At 38.2% G+C, this 23,100-nt stretch overlaps 1 protein-coding gene across 1 annotated transcript in view; it reads right to left on the bottom strand.

Moving 5' to 3' along the window:
• The window catches only part of LOC135084895 (homeobox protein invected-like), a 117,708-nt gene that overhangs the window by 87,979 nt on the left and 6,629 nt on the right, over window positions 1-23,100 (bottom strand). Inside the window, exon 2 of the mRNA XM_063979641.1 lies at window positions 464-1,589. Within this exon, the coding sequence (XP_063835711.1) occupies window positions 464-1,568 (1,105 nt within the window). The 5' untranslated portion in view covers window positions 1,569-1,589. The remainder of the gene's footprint in view (window positions 1-463; window positions 1,590-23,100) is intronic.

The following is a 23,100-nucleotide window of genomic DNA, read 5'->3' as shown; positions in this document are numbered from 1 at the left end:
GATATCGACTGCATTAAAAAGTGACATTAAATGTATGACGGATTGTACAGCGCCCCTAGCGGATACTTTCAAGAACTAAAATCTTCATAATTTTTTTGACGCGCTCCCTAGTAAAGACGTTTGACGTAAACTCACACTAAGCCCTCGGATGTCCCAAAAATACGTCCCCAGTACGAAATAAATCTGACATTTTTTTGTAAAATTACTGTTTCATTCACATCTCCAGTCATATTTTTTCGAAGTCAGTAAACATTTTGACCTAGAATAGAATTTCTTTATATTTTAAGCAAGGTTTAGACTAGCAATAAAACTCACAGAAGTCACTGTGTAAATCTTGCAGAAGGTGGCTTGCCACAGCTATTTACACTGTAAACAGCTTGCGGAAGTCAACTTCTGCAAGTTTTATTGCTAGAATATACCTCGCTTTATACTCAGCTAAGACTATAAAAGAAACCAAACTCACTTGTCGTAGACCCCTGGTTGCTCCCGCTGTCGTCTCCCTTCGACAGATCTATCGCCCCCACTTTCTCACTCGGCTTCACCTCCGGCACTCTCGACTCCAGCACTTCTGGCTTCGAAGGCAACGGCACCTCTTTAACTGGTACAGTCTTCGCCTCAAACTGCCTGGCTTTCATCGTTTTCCTCTTATTTAGTGGATCTGTTATCCGCCTCCCAAAATCTGCCTTTAAAATATTGTCTATACTAAACTTCAAGCAATTCTGATTGATAAAGTCTCTTTCGGATTCGTTATCAGGCGATTTCGGACTCATATAGTTAAGTCTTCGGTTCTCATCGGTTCTAGTACTCCTCAATTCTTGAGTCTGACTCCCGTTTTTCCTAATCCCGAAGTTCAAACCGTAATGCTGCGGGTTTAGGTTCATATTGTTTTGAGGAATCGGCATTCTGTTCAGGCCATTGATTCCAGATTTGAGATCCACCTGGTTGATTAATGGATTTTGGAATAACAACGGCTGGTTTAGGAACATTAAAGGGTTAGGTGTTATAGGACTCGGCCGTAAGAGCAAAGGCTGATTCATATTCAAATTTTGGCTTAGTTGAGATATTGCATTTAAGTGTGTCTGTATGTGTTTAAAAGACGTCAATCCTTGTGACGTTTCTGGGCTGTTCTTATCGCTATTCGTGTCAAAACTTGAAACAGGAGCCTCGTTACCAACTGACAAGACAGTATCATCGCTGCAGCATGAATTGTCATCGTCTATACTGATTTCTGCTCTAGATCCATTTGTGTGATCATCATCCTCTATATTGTTAGGGCTTACGCTTTCAGAGAGTCTGGAATTGTCATGATTGTCTTCGTACCCTGGAGTATTCTGTACTAACTTATCAGTTGAAAACACGTTTTCTGGACTATTGACGTCTCTTTCTTTCTTCAGTACATTGTGTATGGAGAAAGAGGATGTGTGTAGAGGCCGGTCGTCTGGTTTCTCGTCGTCATGGTACTCGGGGCTGGTAGTGTCTCTGGTGTTTGGAGAGTAGGGCTCCTCGTCGCTGTGGTCTTGTATCTTGATCCTGGAGTCGGCCAGGTGGACTGACGACACCGCCGCCATCTTGCGCGCAGGTTACGCCATCTGCGGGAGAAAATGGGAAATTAGTAACGTTGTAAGTTTGTGACTATTTTATAGAAAAGCTTTATCCCATCAAAAACAATACTTGTCAAAAAAACCAAGTCTCGCAACTCAGTTGTTCTACGGTAAAAAGTTGTGAGATCCATGTAATACCAAGTCCAGGCCAGGAAATCTTTAACGTTTTACATAAATTATTGACTTGGCCATCGCACTAAATAATTTAATTTACACGTGTTTTCATGCGATGGCCAAGTCAATAATAATTTATGTAAAACGTTAAAGATTTCCTGGCCTGGACTTGGTATTACATGGATCTCACAACTTTTTACCGTAGAACAACTGAGTTGCGAGACTTGGTTTTTTTGACAAGTATTGTTTTTGATGGGATCTCATTTCTTTTTTGTATTTTGTAGACAGCAGTTATGTATCTAGAAAACTGGACCGAAATTGAAAAATTTTACTCGACTTGGCGGTTGCACTACCGTGCCCCCAAATATTTTAGTTTTTCCTTGATTCATACACCAAACACTACTTATATTCCAAATTTGAAGCTTCTAGGTTTGCTAGAAGTGCCTTAGAGTTTTGATGATCGGTGAGTCAGTGAGTGACAAAATTAAGAAACTTTGACCCGTTATAATTCTTAAACTACTGGTTCAAATTGAATGAAATTTGAAACATACCGTGTCTTTACAATGCCTACATGGTTACTGAAAATTCAGTCTTCTAGTTTTATCCACAACGAAGTTACAGGGGGTCGAAAATGGCCTGAATTGCTTCGAGAAAAGGATGGTACGGCCGTGCCGCTTTTTTTATAGAAAAGCTTTATAGTTTTGTAACAGCATAATGTACTTTTCTGAAATCATTTTTTTTTTATTTTCGAAAAATGTTTAAATCTAAACTTTCTTACTTAATATGTTTGATGTCTCTCTAACATATAAATATTTTACCAATCATTTAATTAAAATAACCTTTTTAGCATTATTTTTATATTAAAAAAATGTTAGTTTAAATAAAACGCTGTCTATTTCAGTGTGTAGGTATGAATACATCTAACTTAAGTATCAATAACTGAACCTCTATTTGAACTTTTAAACCCTTTTTTCTCTCATCTACAGTTTTGTTTTCAACCGACTTCAAAAAAGGAGGAGGTTCTCAATTCGACCCGTATGTTTTTTTTTGTACTTTTTGTCATAGTCCTACAACAATAGGCAATTAAACATGTTACTAAATAAGTACAGTAATTGATTCTAATAACGGAATACCCTCCGTTTTTGCATCGTTAGTTTTAGCAATAAAATGTAACATTAAGTCAATAATATTATAGTTGATGCCATTTCTAGTGCTTTTATTGATCTGGCAAGACTGAAACTACTATAAAATTACTATTCCGTATGTTTTTACTGATTTAAAAGTCAATAATTGATAGAGGTTAGTTAGAACATTAAAATTATTATTACGATTACACAACTGGTCAACATTCCTTTTTATTTAAAGCAACTATTTTGTCTGGAAGAAATTCCTTTCTAGTGGTAAGTCCGCTAAAATAGAATTTCTATGATTGAGCATTGTGAGCACCACAGATCACAGAAACTATAGGGAGATATGACAAGGGGGCGGGGCCGGTGTCGCAGCAATATGCCCAAAAACAGAACACATTGTTCGTGACAGTAATGATGACAGCAGCGACGCGACGTCATAATGTAAACAGTTTACATTGCTTGCGTAGTACTAAAGATTATTCGAACGTTGAGTATCGATACCGCTGTGGATAATGAGCAAATATTTTGATTACTTTGTGTGTGTGATTTGTAATGCGACACTGAGTTTCGTGCTCAGCGCATTAGTTGGCATCTCTCTATATCTCTATGATGAGCACACAATTAACACATTGAACGCCAACGCGGTCAATGTTGTCCGACACTGCACTTTCCTACCAGGCCAAGTAAAAATTTAATTTTTTTTTCAATTTTCGTCGATTGTTTTTTTTTGTTAAATCGTTACATTATAAACATAAATAAAGGATTTTACTAACATCTAGTTGTTTTTGAGTCTCTACATCGTATTATTAAGCGTCGGACATCATTGACCCCCATGGCCCCAGCGAGCGAAAATTCTAAAATCCGTTCCGTAGGGCCGCGCGGTCATGTTGTCGACCATCCCCGCTCGCATCCAAAAAAAAAAGGAGAACAACCAAAAAAATAAAGAGTTGTACATTGGTAGGTTTTTGATATGTTATATTACGCATAAATAGGAATATTATAAGGTATAAAATGAAAAACGAAACTAGCAGGATAAGTCTTAAATAGTGATTAAAATAATAATAAATTAATCGATGATACCGTAAAAGGAACGCTAAAAGTAATTTTTTTCAAATTGTTTTAATTAAAAAAGGTTTAAATTTTATTGAAAAAATTTAATTTATCAATAATTCGTATAAGTTGTCCAAAACTGAGCCGTCCCAGCTAGCTATGGCATTGTCAGGAAGGCGCTACTATCAATACTGAACTATTAGTTCCGATTTTTGCCTCATTGGACAGCCATATAATTATAAAATTTACAGGAAGGTGCTATTAACAACTGGGTTATTAATCCAATTTTTGCGACTTGACGTTTTATAAATTGTTTGACTGTATTTTGAATTTTTCATCCATCACTGTAGTGTCACTTTCGATCGGTTCTTTTGTCAATAGTGAATTGTCAGTATATTTACAAATAATCTTTAAAAATATACTTAAAATTAAAAATAATTATAATAACATAGCTGATTTAACGTGCCAATAATTTGACCTACATGAATAATAAAAAAAGTTTTAGAATAGAGTATTGATAAGAGATTTTTTTTTTCATACATTAAACAAATCTATTTTTTTCGACAATCCTGCTAGGTGTAAGCATCTAATAAGTACAATAATTTATGCCACTAATAAGGTTTTAAATGGCATAAGTTTTGTAGCTGTACAAAGAACTTAGTACCTGTACCAACCCTTCATACAAAGTGGTTGTTCAACAATGAAAGTGACTTTTTTTTCTTTTCCTGCATAATATAAATTATGTAAAATAAGTAAACGATATGTTTTAATTAATAAACCGTTATTATCTTGCTAAAAAGTTGATACATTTGCAAAAATGCATTGTAGTAATTACCATGTTTCATTGCGCTACCGTTATCCACATTTTTTTTTCTAAGTCCGAGCTTTACTCGAGAACCAAGTGACGTACACTAATCTTGGGAGCCGCGCGGGTCAGCTTATATGAGAATTATTGAAGAAATGCTGTCCATCGGCTCAATACAGAGGTTTGAACATAGGTCTGACTCGCGGTCATCATTGTCCGACGCGGCCCGAACGGAAAGTTAAAGTGTCGCCCATCATTGTCCCCCATGGCCCGAACGGAATAGTGCCATTTTTAGGCTGGCAGCGAAGGTGTTAAGAATCTATCTACAAATTATTATGTACAATCTTTATAAATAACAGTAAAAAATATAATATTTTAGCGGTTAGAGCTTTCGCCTAGCAAGCTAAGGCTGAGTTGCACCACCTAACTTTAACCGTAACTATAACCGATGCTTTTTGAATGGAGCTTGACAGATTTTTGACGTTTGTTATAGTTGAAGTAAGATGGTGCAACCCAGCCTTAAAAGTCGTAAAAATCGAGTTTAACAAAGAAAATAGATTTATTAACGGATTTTTCAGTTAATAATTGAAATACGGAACCCAAAAGATGGACATATTGCGTGCATCCGCACTTTGCATCTACATTACAAATGACCGCATTAAAAACGGTTCAGCCGACGTACGCGACTAATTGTCGTCGTATATGGGCAGCATGAATAGTTATAGCTTCAGTTCCTGTTTAGTACAGTCTAGTAGAGTATAATCTAATATTAAGCTGAAGAGTTTGTTTGTTTATTGTTTGTTTGAACGCGTAAATCTCAAGAACTACTGGTCCGATTTGAAAAATTACCCTACAGCCTTACAATAACGGCGGAGAAGTAAAGAAAAATGTTGCAAAAATGGGAAATATTATTCAAACTATTTTCACGCGTACGAAGTCGCGATTATTAGATTGATGATTAGATTAGACTACAAAAGTGCTAAAAAATCATTAAAGTCTCCACTGCAGGAGCACGACCCTCTCTAATTGACCAGAGGCAAATGGAGGATTTGTCCTACACTCCCCACGCTGGCCAGACGGGCTGGGGAGGCCTGATGTTCGCATATTTGTACCTTAGTCGCCTCTTACGACATCCACGGGAAGAGTGAGGGTGGTCCCATTCAAGTCTACTGGAACAACTTGACAAGGACCATAGTCAGCGTTAAGTTCGTGACACCCAAAGTGGCCAAAAAGCTGACAACACAACCGAAATTGAAAAATCCGCCAGATGGCAATACGTAGACGCGAGGTCCAAATGCTGCATGATTGGTTATTTTTGACATGACATTGACAGATATGTCAAAATCCACCAATCATGCAGCATTTGGACCTCGCGTCTACGTATTGCCATCTGGCGGATTTTTCAATCGCGAAAACCCTCATTGTAAAAAAGACGTGTTGCGAACTTTTTGGCTAAGTACTTTGGGTGACACGAACTGTTTGACGCTGACTGTACTTATGGAGGTACAAGGCATTGGCTGGGTTGCACCATCTTACTTTAACTTTGACAAACTTCAAAAATCTGTCAAACTCCATACAAAAAGCACCAGTTATCGTTATAGTTACCGTTAAAGTTAGGTGGTGCAACCCAGCCATAGAATAGTTATCTATGAAGCTCTAGCTCTATGCTCTATTTAAAAAAAATACCAACCGCATTGAGATCCTCCTCCTTTTGTTAAAATCGGTTAAAAATATTTTTTTTATATCAGCTTTCCCTTCATCAAATAGAAATGCTCATAAAACCTAAATCGATGTTAATTGCGAATCGATTTTGACGGTCGTTAAAAAACAATCGATTCTTTTATTGATCAATCAATCGAGTTTACTTCAATGTTTGTGTAACCATCGATTTAAATAGTTTTCCCATGGTTAGCAAATATTATTATGTTATAGCTTGAAGACATTTAGTTGGTAGCGCGAGTCATTTATTGACTAAGGATGAGTTGCACCATCTTACTTTAACTTTTACAAATGTCAAAAATCTGTCAAATTTCATAAAAAAACACCTGTCTAAAGTTACGATTCAGGTTCCCTAAGCAGGCTCTTGATTGGAACCCCCAAGGAAAACGCAAACGTGATCGCCCCAAGCAAACTTGGCGGCGCACTGTGGCAGACGAGGCGAAGAAGATCGGCAAGACTTGGAGCGAGATCAAACGCGAAGCTCAAGACCGAACGCGATGGAGGACTGCTGTGGACGCCCTCTGCCCCATCTAGGGGACATAGGACCTTAAGTCAAGACAGTTACGGTTAAAGTTAGGTGGTGCAACTCAGCCTAAATTTTACCAAGAATTTACTCGCTTGGTTTATTTAAACTATGCTAGAAAAGTATACTAGGTGTAGCGCTTAACTTAGTACCTGAGGTATTGGGAACAGCACGGGATCGGTGACACACAATCTATATCAATACTTATATTATAAATGCCGCCTCTGTGGTCTAGTGGTAGACCACCTGCTTCAGACGCAGAGGTCCCGGGTTCGATTCCCAGTGGGGGCAGATTTTTCTGTTCGGTTTGGTTGGTGGTAGAGCTTGTTCTAAGTCCGCCTGGCTAGCTACCACCATCTTACCTAAGTCTGTCGCCATAACAACAATGTTAACAGCATTGTTGTGTTCCGGCAGTTAGAGGTAAGATAGCCAGTTCCTCCGTGGTTGAGGATTCCGGGTGAAGCTCGCTTCCACCTTCGGCCTGATCATCACTTACCATCAGGTGAGATACAGGCCAAGAGCTTCCTCGTTGTGGATAAAAAAATAATTTAAAAAAAAATGTGAAAGTAACTTTGTCTGTCTGTTTGTCTGTCTTGCTTTCACGCCTAAACCACTGAAGCGATTTTGATGAAATTTGGCATAGAGATAGTTACCATAAGATAGTTTTATCCCGGTTTTTGAAACAGGGACGCGCGCGATGAAGTTTTTCTGTGACAGACAAAATTCCACGCGGGCAAAGCCGCGGGCGGAAAGCTAGTTACAATTATAACGTGACAGAGCATACAAGTCTGACGCCCGTATTCACAAACGATGCTTGCTTAAGTGAAGCAGCAAATCGAACTCACAGCGTTGAATAGAGCTCTGTGATTGGTTCGTGTGTCACCCTTTGCGTCCACGCGCACTGTGAGACCTCATAGTAATGTTTGTGAATACGGGCGTAATAAGACTGCATAAGATTCAGCAGTTTTTAGCTTGAACGTCAAAATTGATACTGACAAAATCACATCAAACAATCAGTGGGGTAATTCAAAGCATTAAATTAGTCGACAGTAGAAATCGTCTGTCAAATAATTTTTAGTAATCAATTTTGAACTGATTGTCAAGGTAATACAGTTGAAAATTGAATATCAAAGTCAGAAGATTCCTACTGTCATTCTGCCGATAGTAGATGTCAAATTTCCAATATCGCGTACGAAGACGGAGAACTTTGTCAATATAGGTCTCTTAATTAGTTGGAATAGGGTCGAAATTGCATAAAAAATGTATAGTTTAATGTGCAGTCGTCGGTACACCGATACTGTAATGTAACCGGGTGTGAGCGATGAAGGCACGCCTCGACAACGCACTGAAACCGCAGCGGTTGTCGCAGGGAATGGTGCTCTACATAATTTCACTTTTTATTTATATTGGAAAGACCAGGGTTTACATAGGTAGTTACGATTAGTTTACAAATTAATGACACTTGACAACCACTAATTAGGTCCCCACAGAGAGATGTGGTGGATATGTAAAGAAAGTATACAGATATACTAAGTAGCACGAGACAAAATACGCCTGTCACTTTATCAAAGAGAGACAGTTTTTTTTTATCATCTACATCTGAAAAAGTCAGTCATTTAATTTCTGGCTCATTCATAAAGGCTCATAAAAAGCGCTTTTACACATCCCAGTATACCCCTAACTTTTAACCCTACGTATGGCTGGATGTTGTTACTCTTTCACGCAAGAACTACTAAACCGATATTGATGAAATGCTATGGAGATAGTTTGAGACCCAGGAAAAGACATAGGATAGGTTTTATTCTGGTATATTATGTATGATAGAAGTACACGATAAAGGTTCTTATAACAGACTGAAATTCACGCCGGCGAAACCGCAGGCAAAAGCTAGTAAGTTACGAAAAAGAACGAGAATCCCTGGGGTAAATGACATAAGTCCTTAGTGGAAACCACGACTCGGTAAGCGCAGTGTAAAAAGCCCTCCAGCTAGGTGGAAGGACGACTTGCGAGGTTTGGCAGAAGCTGGATGCGAGAGTCAAAGACAGGGCAAGATGGCGCGTATTGGCACAGGCCTATGTCCAGCAGTGGACAAGTCATGATCAAATATAAGCTACGTACTTAGCATACCAATAATTTATTGAATTTCACAGTGTGAACACGATCTTGCAAAACACGAACATAGTATGTAACTTATTTGAACCAATTATTGCATTGAGCTACAAAGCTTATTTTTATCTCAAAATCTTAATTAAAATCTCTTTTTTCATACTCTAAACAAGACATAATCCATAATTCTCGAAGCGAAATCCAAAAACAGGCACAAAAACAAAACTATTTAAATACAATACTCAATAATTCAAAGTAGAGCAACATTCCATGAGCAGCGCGCTCGGACCACACACGTCGCGTCGCACGCGCACCGACCAGACATTCTGCTTCCAATTTTAAACTCTACATTCAGCTTAACGATTTTAAACCCTATTCTTTAAGGCATAAGGCTTGGTAAACCTGCAAAAGTAACCTTGCCTTCTTTAAGGGCTCAACTAATTTATTCCGCACGCACTCCCGATCGATTCTCAACCTTATTCTGTTGGATTAAGTGTAAAATTGAGTGTGTAAACACAAATTGCAGGTCGTTACGTGTTAAAGTGTAGCTGGATTAAATCGTTTTATTTTGAAAGCACGATTTCGCAATTTCTAAATGTTTATTTGTTAGTCCGAATCGTTAGTGGGATGTGTTTTGTCAAGCAAAATGATGAATGGATAGCGAGTTTAATGTATGGCCGTAATGCAAGATATTATAGAGCTTCCTTAGACAATTCAGTAAAGTTCGACCTCTTAAATATAATACGGGACTATTCCCACCTCTCGTTCCCACCGCTGCAACTCCTGTGTAGCCAGGATCTACAGCTTGACCGCCAATAACCCAACCAGTGAAGGTCAAGTTTGTAGTATACCTCAGTGTAAGTACCTCATAAAGGTAGCAAGCATGAATGCGCTGGATGCAGGCCGCTACCAACCGGGCGATGTGGAAAGCCTTGGGGGAGGCCTATGTTCAGCAGTGGACGTCCTGTGGCTGAATCAAGATGATGAAAGTACAAGCCGACAATAGCCCAACGGTAAAGGTAATGCAGTGGTGAACCTACTCGTAACACGCATATTTAGCTAGGGATTAACGAAAGATAAGTACCAATACTACCAATAGAACCTCTAGAAACCTATTTTAATAGATAATACACTATTAAGCCTTATGGTTCCGGCAAAGTAGAATTGGACCAATCTCACTCTTCCCGTGGATGTCGTAATATTATGGGACAAATACGCGAACATCAGGCCTTTCCAAAGCTTCTGGCGTAGGGAGTGTAAGACCAAATCCTCCATCTGCCTTTGGTAAATTAGAGAGGCATGCTCCTGAAGTGGCAATGGGCAGGGCACATAGTACGCAGAGCTGACGGCCGATGGGGCAGAAAGGTTCTGGAATGGAGGCCGCGTACCGGAAAACGCAGCGTGGGACGTCCACCTACAAGGTGAACCGACGACATCGTAAAGGTAGCAGGGAAGCGCTGGACGCAGGCCGCTACCAATCGATCAACATGGAAAGCATTGGGGGAGGCCTATGTTCAGCAGTGGACGTCCTATGGCTGCGTCCTATGAAATGATGATGATGATGATGAATGCTCCTGCAGTGGAGGCTAAATGGCCTGCTGATGATGAGCCCTACCAGACGTCTACGATACTCCGGACGTATATGAGATTTCTTTCATCAAAGCCGACACAGACAGAGTCGCAGGCAAAAACAAGTGTAAAACAAACAAAATAATTCTAATACTAATTACTTAATGTACACGACACTTGCCGTTTCATTGCATTTAAATCATTTCAACAGCGATTATTATAACGCCTATGCATGTTAAATTAAAAATTCATAGGTACATACAAGAACAGAGTTTATCTAGTAAATTACTCATACAGGGTGTAGTCATCAGTAAACCCTTGAAAAGGAGGCTGACAATAGTGACTGAGTTTCTTGCGCTGCTTCTTCTCAGCACTGGCCCATTTATTGTCCAGCAGTGGTGCTAAATGCTTTTTAAAAGCCTGCTTGCATAAATAAATGAGTTTTGTGAAACGTCGTCGCTAGCGAGTGCGTCAAAAAATCTATGAAGATTTTAGTTCTTGAAAGTATCCGCTAGGGACGCTGTACAGTCCGTCATTAATTTCATTTTTTAGGATTTTGGACTTCGAAAGAATCATAGATTGAATTGTTGCCGTTTATAGTTTACTAGCGACCTGCCCCGGCTTCGAAAGTGAGTAATGTAGGTACAAAATAATATTTCTTCTTGCTCACACTATTGCTGAAATCTGTTGAGTCGTTTAAAAGATACGCACAGACAGCAGGAGCGGCTTTGCTTTTTCTACTAATATTACAGTCTCTAAAACTACTGGACCGATTTGAAAATTTCATTCACTATAACATTCTACATTATTTCTGATGAACATAAGTGTGGGTGTAGGTACGAAGTTCGCCATGTCAGGTAATAGTACTACGTAAAGATTAACGAAAACAAATTCATTCATTCATTTCAAATATGAGCAAAATCACCTTGTAGTTGTAATACGCGTGATTTTGTAATAAAAGTGTATCTTAATGTGCTGTACACCAAATTTTGTCACAATTCCTTTATCAGCCAGATAAAAATCAGATCACCAGCTAATTGGCCTGTACTTCCAAAAAATTAAGATTTTTTTGCTCAAATTGACCAAACTATGTATGTCCACATATCAATTAGCCCTCGTAATACGAAATAGGTAATTAGTACCAGTAAATCCATATTCAATTGCCCGTGTTGCTACCATAATGCATACTTTAGCATAAATTGCCGCACACCCTATATTAGCTTAGCGGTTGTCACTCAATTCTGAACTTTAATGACAAATCTCCATGAAAATTAAGAGAAAAATTGCAATTTTAAAGCTCTCATTACCATATCGTAAACTCTGAGAGTAACTTTCAAATTCAAATTCTTTATTAGTATGTAGGCCCTAATTTTGTGTACGTTACTCCAGCTGGAAAGTAGCTCCTAGAGTGATATGAGTAGAACGTATAATTAGTTCCCAACATGGTGTAAATGTGCGCCAAATTAGAGATTTGTGCGTGCTGTCGTTTTGGTACAAAACGGAAAAAACGATTCCTGCTGGAGTAACGTTGTTCTAGCAGGAAAATTCTAAACGAATGATCGGAAAGAGAAAAACTGTGTACGAGCAGATAGCTTATATTTGTTCTATTATGTGAGCTGAAAATGTGATTTGTGTGTCTTCAGGTTTTCGAGATATTGCATTTCCTGCCAGGGTAACGTTTTGCAGAATGCTCTATCTCAATAACCGTTATATGTGCGCCTATAGAATAAACACACACGAGTAGCTCTTGATTTGTGCGTATATGTGAAAGAAACATGTTTATGAAAATATTTATAAATATCAAGTAATCGAGCTTTCTTCAAAATCCGAAAAAATCGTGTAGCGCCTGAATAACAAAACATACAAGCTCACTGAAAACTGTATTCGATCCTTCTTAATACGTATTATAACCATAAAAAGTTTCAAAAACGCACATTCATGGGTCATTGAATAATAACACTAAAAGTAAATACGACGGTGCTATAATTTTGACGTCAAAATACAAGGAATCAGCTACACCAAGATGAGTGGATGTCAACCGTATAATTAGAGCGTTTATTGAACAAATATAAAATATAATATTCAGCTTGAAATGTATCGCTTAAAAAAAGATATACACAAAAATATCAAATTGTAAATAACGGTTGGTTACCCGACCAAATTCGAATGCATACAAAAAAGCGACGGATTCATACATATCGATGACCTTCTTAACTATACTCACTAACCGGTAGAAATTTGTTGTACCGAAGTACACTGAAGTACAAAATAACAAGTAAAAAATAAATTTTAATGACAAACTTTTTTTTCTTATCTCTGGCATGAGTAATGTGTAAGTGCGCCTATATTATAATTTACAATTAAGTCTTGACGTGAAATATGTGTATTATATTAATACTAGCTTCTGCCCACGGCTTCACCCGCATGAAATTTAGATTGTCACAACACAAATCACTTTTCTTTCATGTCTATAAAACATTTTTAGCAATTTATGGCCGCTGAGGCAGGAAAGTTCCACCACAAAGTGGCGACCACGAACCAGAAGACGTGGCGTGGGCAGGCCTCCCAATAGGTGGACCGACGATCTGGTGAAGGTCGCGGAAGGTAGCTGGATGCGAGTGGCGCAGGACTGGTGTTTGTGGAAATCCTTGAGGGAGGCCTTTGTCCAGTGTGCCTACCATGAGTTTACGTTAGGTGAGCTCGCTAGCGAATACGTCAAAAAATTCTATGAAGATTTTATTTCTTGAAAGTAGCCGCTAGGGGCGCTGCACAATATGTCATACATTTAAATGTCATTTTTTTACGCAGTCGCTAGCGAGCACACCTAACGTAAACTCATGGTAGGCACACAGTAGTGTCTTGTCTTTCGAACGATATTGATCTGTGATTTGACGTCATGATTAAATAGTTTTTAAGATAAATTGATAAGAGATTCTTAAGAAGAGAAATAATAAGGGTTTTCATTTGATGTGGTTACAAATTGTATTTATTTTTCATTAACAATCTAAAATACGACTATTTAAAATATTTGCCAAAACATTTGAACACGACTGTACTAACAACAGCTTAAGTTTAATACACTCAATGTGAAAGGTCATCGATGTGTATGAATCCGTCGCTTTTTTGTATGCATTCAAATTTGGTCGGGTAACCAGCCGTTATTTACAATTTGATATTTTTGTGCATATCTTTTTTTAAGCGATACATTTCAAGCTGAATATTATATTTTTAAATTGTTTAATAAACGCTCTAATTATAAGGTTGACATCCACTCATCTTGGTGTAGCTGATTCCTTGTATTTTGACGTCAAAGTTATAGCACCGTCGTATTTACTTTTAGTGATATTATTCAATGACCCATGAATGTGCGTTTTTGAAACTTTTTATGGTTATAATACGTATTAAGAAGGATCGAATACAGTTTTCAGTGAGCTTGTATGTTTTGTTATTCAGGCGCTACACGATTTTTTCGGATTTTGAAGAAAGCTCGATTACTTGATATTTATAAATATTTTCATAAACATGTTTCTTTCACATATACGCACAAATCAAGAGCTACTCGTGTGTGTTTATTCTATAGGCGCACATATAACGGTTATTGAGATAGAGCATTCTACAAAACGTTACCCTGGCAGGAAATGCAATATCTCGAAAACCTGAAGACGCACAAATCACATTTTCAGCTCACATAATAGAACAAATATAAGCTATCTGCTCGTACACAGTTTTTCTCTTTCCGATCATTCGTTTAGAATTTTCCTGCTAGAACAACGTTACTCCAGCAGGAATCGTTTTTTTTCGTTTTGTACCAAAACGACAGCACGCACTAATCTCTAATTCGGCGCACATTTGCACCATGTTGGGAACTAATTATACGTTCTACTCATATCACTCTAGGAGCTACTTTCCAGCTGGAGTAACGTACACCCTAATTTTCAGGGCGCTTATACACGTCCCAAAAATAGCTTGCTCTACCACCACTTCTGGACAACATCGTCTGGTGCTCAGCACCAGTGCCAGTGGTGTAAGAAACTTTTTAAAGAAGCCTTTAAGCACAATTTGATACACTAACACCATACAAAATATTCGGTGGACCGACGATCTGGTGAAGGTAGCGGGAAGCACCTGGATGCGGGCGGCGCAGGACCGGTCATTGTGAAAATCCTTGGGGGAGGCCTTTGTCCAGCAGTAGATGATTTTTTTACGAACGTCACAAAAATTTCAAATTAATGAAATGTGTACCAGTTAGAATTAGGAATGTTATGGTTATGTAGTTTCGGTTATGGATACGGTTACGGATATAGGAATAATATTATACCGGTTTCGGTTACGGTTACGGATATCTGTGCTTTAGAATGCAATTTTCAATAGTTGTCCAACACGGTTCATTCATGGCCACACACTTACATCGAATAAAAAGTAATAAAAAAATAAAAATTGATACTAGATGGCATTATAAAGGTAAATCAGGGTGTTATGCCTTTACAGATAATGCTATACAAAAAACAATTTAAACTGCCTACATCCGAAACTATCCGAAACTGTTGAATCGGTTACGGTTACGGTTTCGGTCATTTTTTTATTTAGGATATTCGAAAGTTTCGGTTACGGTTACGGATATCCGTAACATCTCTGGTTAGAATAGCGCGTTTCATGCGAACTTATCGCTACAAAAATGCACACTACTGGAATCATTGCAACAATTTTGATTTGTCTCAGACAACTTGGTGTAAGAGGGCAAGTTTTTTAAATACTGACTGAGTTTCTTGCGCTGCTTCTTCTCAGCACTAGCCCATTTATTGTCCCGAAGCAGAAAATAATACTGTGACGTGTAAAAGAGCGTGTTTTTTTATAAGCCAGCTTGCAAAATAAACGAATTTGAATTTGAAAATAAAAAGCATGGTAGTTAGATCATCACAATCATTATTTTTATTTTAGCCCATTTAGGTCCTAAGGAGCACAAAGCACGAACTCTCACATCTTCTTGAAATCGTCCGTCCATCGAGCAGGCGAGCGTCCTATGCTACGGTAATAAGATAGCTACTTATTGGTTTTTATTTCTCTAGATTCTTGGCAGTAATGAACGGATGTGCGCCGCGCGGGAATCGAATGTGTGCCCGAACCAGTTGCTTTATAAGTCAATATTGGAGTTGACACTTTCCGTTGACTTTGGTGCGTGTTTGTGGCAGCAGCGGAGAGCGGGGAAACTTCGAGAAAGATAAATCTAAACCGGGTTTTATCATCAGGTCAATACAGAAGCACGATCCTCTCTAATTTGGCAGAGACAAATGAAGGATTTAGTTTACACTCCTCACGCTCTGGCCAGACGGGTTGGAGAATCACATAATAGGCTAGAAGACAAAATTTCAATTATTTGTCCGTCAGATAGATACTAATTGGAAAATATTAGACTCATATTTTTTAATTTCTTTCATAATTAAATAATAAAAGTGCTACATCGAGTTGAAATGGCGCGTTACGTCACGCTTGAGTAGATTTTTTACTCAAAAGTGACGTCACGCGACATTTCAACTCAATATAATATTGTAATTATTCGATTATGAAAAAAATTAAAAAATATTATTTCCCCAAATTTTTTTATTGTCTGTCTGACGGACTAAATTGAATTTCGATTTCATTACCCAGTCATCATCCCAATTGTGGACGTCCAAGGAAAAAATAGTTTATTCTACTTTGCTGAAATCGGCAAACATCTTATGGAAAGGAATTGCTTGACTCAGAACCAGGTATTTCCACCTCACGTTCCTAATACTGCAACTTCTATACTATAGCTAGGATCGATATTTTAGGTTTCGGAGTCCTAGGGGTTGTCTTGACTTGAAACTCGCAATATACATTTTAAAGAAAGAGTTCGAATTATGATAAATATGGGTGCATCTACAGGCGATGGGGCGAGAAGAGGACCATTTTTGCAGTAGGATTTTTAAAAAAAAGTTACTGTTTTCACAACTATTGTGACAGTTAAATGATTTCTGTATTCTTGCAGAGAAGTGTCATGTCAAAAAAAAAACATCAACTCGTCGCTACCGCGGCAACTGAGGCCCCACCCCACTTTTTATGACCGGTGGCGATTGCAAGCGCATGCAGGATACCCGCGTATGGCCGTTATGGCTTCTTTGAAACGCGTGCGCACATTTGATAGATTGGAACGGGCCTGGTACCCACAAATGAGGCCTCGTCCCTGAGTAGACCTGTTTTCACGGTAGCGGAGCGGAGCGGAGAATGTTTTGAATAACCAAATATTTCATTCTGCATTCATTTATTATTGGAGAATTAAATCATCAAATATCAAACCGGGCCTAAGGCCTGTCTTCCACACGGCGGAGATGAGTGATGTGTTTGAATAACCAGTCGATCCCTAGACAAGCTTCAAAATACCTTGGTTCTGGAGCTTTTATTTTTTAAAATTAACCCCTCGTGATAAGCTAAAATGTTGTGTTAACGAGTGGGTCACCACAATAGTGTGGCTGCGGTGATCGAACCCGCGTTCCTCGGATCACCAGTCCAGCGTCTTCACCGTTTTCTATTCGTCTTCTATTGTTTGGATAAGTGTACCTCGCTCCATGATGCAATTTCGAAATTACAACTGTCCCGTTTTGCCACTTGTCTAGCGGGGCAGATTTTGTTGTTGTTGACAGCTCACGTCTCTAGAAATGAGAACTCGATGGAGGGACTGGTAGTTCAGGGCCAGGTTGAAGGCAAGAGAGCACGCGGTCGATCGCCAACCCGCTGGATAGACGCCATCACAAAGGCTACTGAGTCCACCATGGTCCAGTGTACTCGCGACGCCTCTAACCGTCAGAAATGGAAGCACATCGCATCTTGTCAGCACTCTGACAAGAGTGCCCGACTAAGAAAAGAGAGAGTGTCCGCTGCAGGAGCACGACCCTCTCTAATATGTAGATCAGCGGTTCCCAAACTTATTTAGTCTACTGCCCACTTTGAGAATAAATTATTTTTTAGCGCCCCCCATTTTTGTAGTCAAGAGTCGAGCTCAGTCGGTGTCTAAGAGTCCTCCTAGTAGATGACGCCTCCCAAGCCTCTACACAACGTCCCGATTTTTTTTTCTGGGTCTCTTGCCGCCCCCCTTTAAGCCTGCAGCGCCCACAAGGGGGCGTTATCGCCCACTTTGGGAAAGACTGATGTAGATGATTTAGCCTGCACTCCGCACGTTGTATGTTATATATTTATTTTTATAGGCATATGTACTTATTAAAGGACATGCTTGGCAACTCTTATTTAATTGGCGCAGGTCGTAAACCGAAGTGTTGATTTGAATCGACATTTATGGTTGGCAGTAAAAATAACGTATTATAATTAGCAGTAACGTTTTTATTGTTTAATTGCTGATTACGGTGATTAAAACTCGAAATGTTGGTTTTAATTAAATGTTAATACTTATGTGATATTTCCACCAAATCCCTAAAAGGCTTCCTAAGCCGTCTAGCCATGGGTAGTATTGGCCAAATCCGCCGTTTCGTTCGTTTCAGCCAAATGACGTCCACTGCTGGACAAAGGCCTCCCCCAATGATTGCCATACCGATCCTGCGCTTTCCTCATCCAGGTACTTCCCGAAAAAGGAAATAGGAAAACCAAAATGACCGACATAGCACGCAGAATTGCTAAAATCAAGTGGCAGTGGGCGGGGCATACCTCGTAGAGCTGATGGCTGGGGCAGAAAAGTTCTACAGATTATCGTTCGTTGGTTTGTGTCAGCCGAAAGACGTCCACTGCTGGACAAAGACCTCCTCCACGGTTTCCCACAAAGACTGGTCCTGCGCCGCTCACATCCAGGCACCTCCCACGACCTTCACTAGATCGTCGGTTCACCTAATGGGACGCCTGCCCACACTACGTCTTTCGGCTCGTGGTCGCCACTCGAGAACTTTCCAGCCCCAGCGGCCATCAGCTCTGCGACCTATGTCACTTGATTTTAGCGATTCTGCGGGCTATGTCAGTCACTTTGGTTCTCCTACGGATCATATCTGTTTGGAAATATTTTGAAATAAAACTAATCTGTTCTCAGATGCCCTGTTTATGTAACGGAACATAATTTTAAAACAACCAAATCGTAAATCTGTTGAAACTAAAACAGAAGCGACTTTTACGTCGTATTTTATCCACGTTTGTTTTCTCATTACAGGATTTATATCGGGGTTGTTGATTTCAATTAAATATACGTTGAAAATAATACGGTGAAGTATTTTTTATTTTGTAAATAGTTTTTATAATTAGTAATTTTTAAATTTTAGTTTTTAAGTCATTTTAAGTTAATGTATTATTATAAAATTTATTCTCGTTTGCAAAGGTTAACTATCATGATGAAATGTAATAAAATCAAATCAAACCGATTATTCAGTACCTAATAGGCCCTTTCCAGAGCACGTATACACATCCCAAATATAGCTTGCCCTACCATCACTTCGGGACAACATATGGGCTGGTGCTGAGAAGAAGTGGCGGAAGAAACTATAACATTATGTCAAAGTATGTCAAACTCCATACAAAAAACACCGGTTATGGTTATCATATCACCGGTTAGCATGTATATTTATTATAGGTACAGAATCGCGAGTATTTTGTATTAAACCAAATATTCTACTTGCAATTATATTATCATGCTCTTCAAAAACAAAACTATTAATTAATACTAATTATGATTCACCTTATTTATTGCTAACATTAATGATTAGACATTTTAACATACAGTTTTTAATCCTTTGTTCTTTTAAAAGAACTTTTAGACACCTAATTTAAAAGAATTAATTAACAATATTACAAGATTTTAGGTTAATGCTTGTGTTTTTGTTGTTTTAACTCTAATTACTAATTTTATTGACTTCTTAACACTTTAAACTATGATCAAAGGAATGTAATTTGGTTCGGAATTCATTAACATTTCAGATGGTGAATTTTAAAGATCAAACATTTTATTTTAATGTTTCTGACAGAACAATTCGTCGCTTGCCTCTCTAACTGACGTACCTATCTGAATTTTTTTTCGAAACTTATCTACACCATCTTAATCAATTTCGCAAGACGAATCGATCTGTCTAATCGCCTGAAAATTTTGCTAAATGTCAGTTAGAGAGGCAAGCGACGAATTGTAATGCAAATTATTCGTGTAATACACACAGGATGTCCTGACTAATATTGTCACTAAGTAACTAATCTATATCTAAAAAACCAATGATCACTGATTGACTGACTGACTCACTCCCTCATCACGAAATCTCAGAAACTACAAGTGCTAGGAGTCTAAAATTTTGCATGGGGGTTCCTTTTAGAACGTAGGTGCTCACTAAGACGGGATTTTGCAAAATTCAACCCCTAAGGAGGTAAAACAGGATCCACGAGTACGAAGTCGCGGACGGCCGCTAGTTATTAATAGTTGCTAGAGTCGCTAGAGAGATTATGAATAGAAATCAATTGAACTACTTTTATGAGCTTTTCAGTATAAAAAAATCACTTCAAGTGTCATCAAGCCCGACTTGTCTGGCCAGCGTGGGGAGTGCAGGCCAAATCCTCCATTTGTCTCTGGTAAATTAGAGAGGGTCGTGAATGTCTATGGTATAGACATTAATTTTAATGATCTGATAATAATAGACGATGTAAAAAACTATAGACAGACTAAAATATTTACTTTTGTATTAACTTACAAGTTTAAGTACCCCTTGCATTTAAAGTAAATGAATAAATAACGTCTTGGGCAGGCCTCCCACTAGCTAGGTGGACCGACGATCTGGTGAGGGTCGCAGGAGGTGCCTGCGCAGGACCGGTCTTTGTGGAAATCCTTGGGGGAGGCTTTTGTCCAACAGTGGACGTCTTTCGGCTGAAACGAACGAACGAACGAATAAATTAATAGGATTTTTAGAAATACTAGTAGCCTGTCTAATTATTTCTTGCATTACCAGCTTTCAAATAACCAACTCTAAATCTAACTCCGGGCCTTTTCAAGGCGAGAGTGAACAGGCACTTACAGGACAGATATGTACCATCCTAGACCGCATCCCACTTAACACCAGGTGCGATTGCGGTCAAATACCTGCCTTGTTATGCATAAAAAAACGTAATCCCAAATGCTACAAATAACAATACACAAGACAATCCTATAGATAGATTTATTTATATTAACCGGCAGACAGTGGTGACTGAGTTTGTTGCGGCGCTTCTTCTCAGCACTTGCCAAAGGTTGGTCTCGAAGCGCTGGTACGGTAAAAAGATTATGAGACATGTAGAGGCTCCTTAAGAGCAAAATGACGATTTGTAAGAACTATTTATTAGTCTAAACAAATAAAGAAATTTTGACTTGACTTGACTTGACTTAAGATCCTTACATAGATCACGAACCACTCTATCGCGAGTCGATCGCCGATTATGCGCGCGCACAGACATCGATCGTACCACTAACGCCATCTAGCGGTGGGTGCAGTGATTAAGGATACCAAATAGTTTTCTTAAAGGCTTCTGTAATATAAACTAGAATTATTATTTATTTCAGATTTTAATTAAAATAAAATTATAATAATTATCATAGAAGAGCAATAAAATAATCAAAATCCAGTAATATTTACTACCTACATTTTTGGAATTTAAATTTATCAAACTAAAAAAACCAAACTTCTTCTTCCAACTCCTAATTCAGAAATGTTCAGAAATAGTCCTGCCTACCGTTGTATACAAATTTATAACAAGCTGCCTGATAATGTAAAAAATATACCTAAAGATCACTTATTCAAAGATAAATTAAAGACATTTTTAATAAGTAAAAGTTTTTATAATGTTAAAGAATTCATGGAAGAAAAACATAGTATTTCATGTTAAGTTGATAAATAAATATTGTTTTAACTGTAATGATTAAAATACATTATAATATTTTTAAGTTACTTGCAATTGTATTATATATTTATAAAATTTATAAGTAGGTAGACTTAAGATTTATAATAATTGTTATTTGTATTGCTGTACCCAACCGGGTGTGCATTTGTATGTTAGTACCTAGTACCTAACAATATACAATGTATCTATTATGTGCAATAAATAAATAAATAAATAAATAAATAAATAAATAAACTAGCATTGTAGTAAATGATTTTAATTGTGTTTTTCAAATCAAATCAAAAATATTTATTTAATTTTGACCAGTATTTTTTAACTTATGAACGTCAAAGATAAAAAAGGTAGCCCTTAACACTTTACATGTCTCCTTATCTTTTGGGCCCTACCAGCGCGCTTCGAAACAAAATTATATCGCAAATGCTGAGAAGAAACGCCGGAACAAACTCAGTATGTAATATTTATAGGTAATTAATATTATTTATTGTACATCAAATATACCTAAAAATAAATAAATAAATGGTCCAAGGATATTTGGACATTTTACACTGCGCCTCTAGTCCCAAACTAAGCAAAGCTTTTACTATACTATGGGTACTAGACAACGGATATTCATCATTTCAATTTCTGCCCGGCCGGGAATCAAACCCGGGACCTCTCGACATAGTAGTCCGTTCTGTACCACTACACCAAACGGCCGATTAACACGGATGACTACGGTCTTATAGCATGGAAGCGATCTATTCCAGAAATTACTTACTTTCTGTCTCTACTACTAGTAGCACAATTCTCTGTTATTTGTGAGAAAATCGGTCAACCTTATGTACTCAGTTCTCAATAACAAAGAACATTCAAGGAGAACAAATGTGTTTGTAAATTGACTTTATTTCAAAGACTAACAGTATTGACACCGTTATAAATACTGTGTGTTTAGATTTAGAAGTACATTATTATTCTGTTTAGCACATAGTCAGGCCCGTATTATGAAACGAACCTCAAAACTAATCGCCTCTGTAGTTTAGTGATAGGTATGAGCAGCTACTACAGACCCAGAAGTTCAGGGTTCGATCCCTAAAGGGGACAAAATTTTCTGCTCGGTTTGCTTGGAGATAGGGCTTGATTTAAGTCCGCCTGGCTCGCTACTATCATTAATGTAACGCCCGTATTCACAAACATTACTATGTGGTCTCACAGTGCGCGTGGACGCACAGGGTCACACACGAACCAATCACAGAGCTCTATTCACTTAAGCAAGCATCTTTTGAAATACGGGTGTAAGTCTGTCGCCATAACAACAATGTTAACAGCGTTGTGTTCCGGCAGTTAGAGGTAAGATAGCCAGTTCCTCCGTGGTTAAGGATTCCGGGTAAAGCTCGCTTCCACCTTCGGCCTGATCGTCACTTTACATCAGGTGAGATGCAGGCCAGGATAAAAAAACACGATTTCAAATCTAGCTAAGATCAAAGCTTCTTTTTGTGTTAAGTACATGGCTTCGTAACTGATCAAAATAATAGTAATTAGTTAAACTTAAATTAACTACTCACTTAAAAACCGATCATCCCTATTTTTCATAATTTTTCGCACAAGTATGAGTGTAGTTTTATAAATACGGATAATTTATGTATA

The sequence above is a fragment of the Ostrinia nubilalis genome, chromosome 27, assembly GCF_963855985.1.
Source record: "Ostrinia nubilalis chromosome 27, ilOstNubi1.1, whole genome shotgun sequence".
NCBI classification, from domain to species: domain Eukaryota; kingdom Metazoa; phylum Arthropoda; class Insecta; order Lepidoptera; family Crambidae; genus Ostrinia; species Ostrinia nubilalis.
Note: the sequence above shows the minus strand (reverse complement) of the source record. Positions and strands in the feature narration are given on the sequence as shown.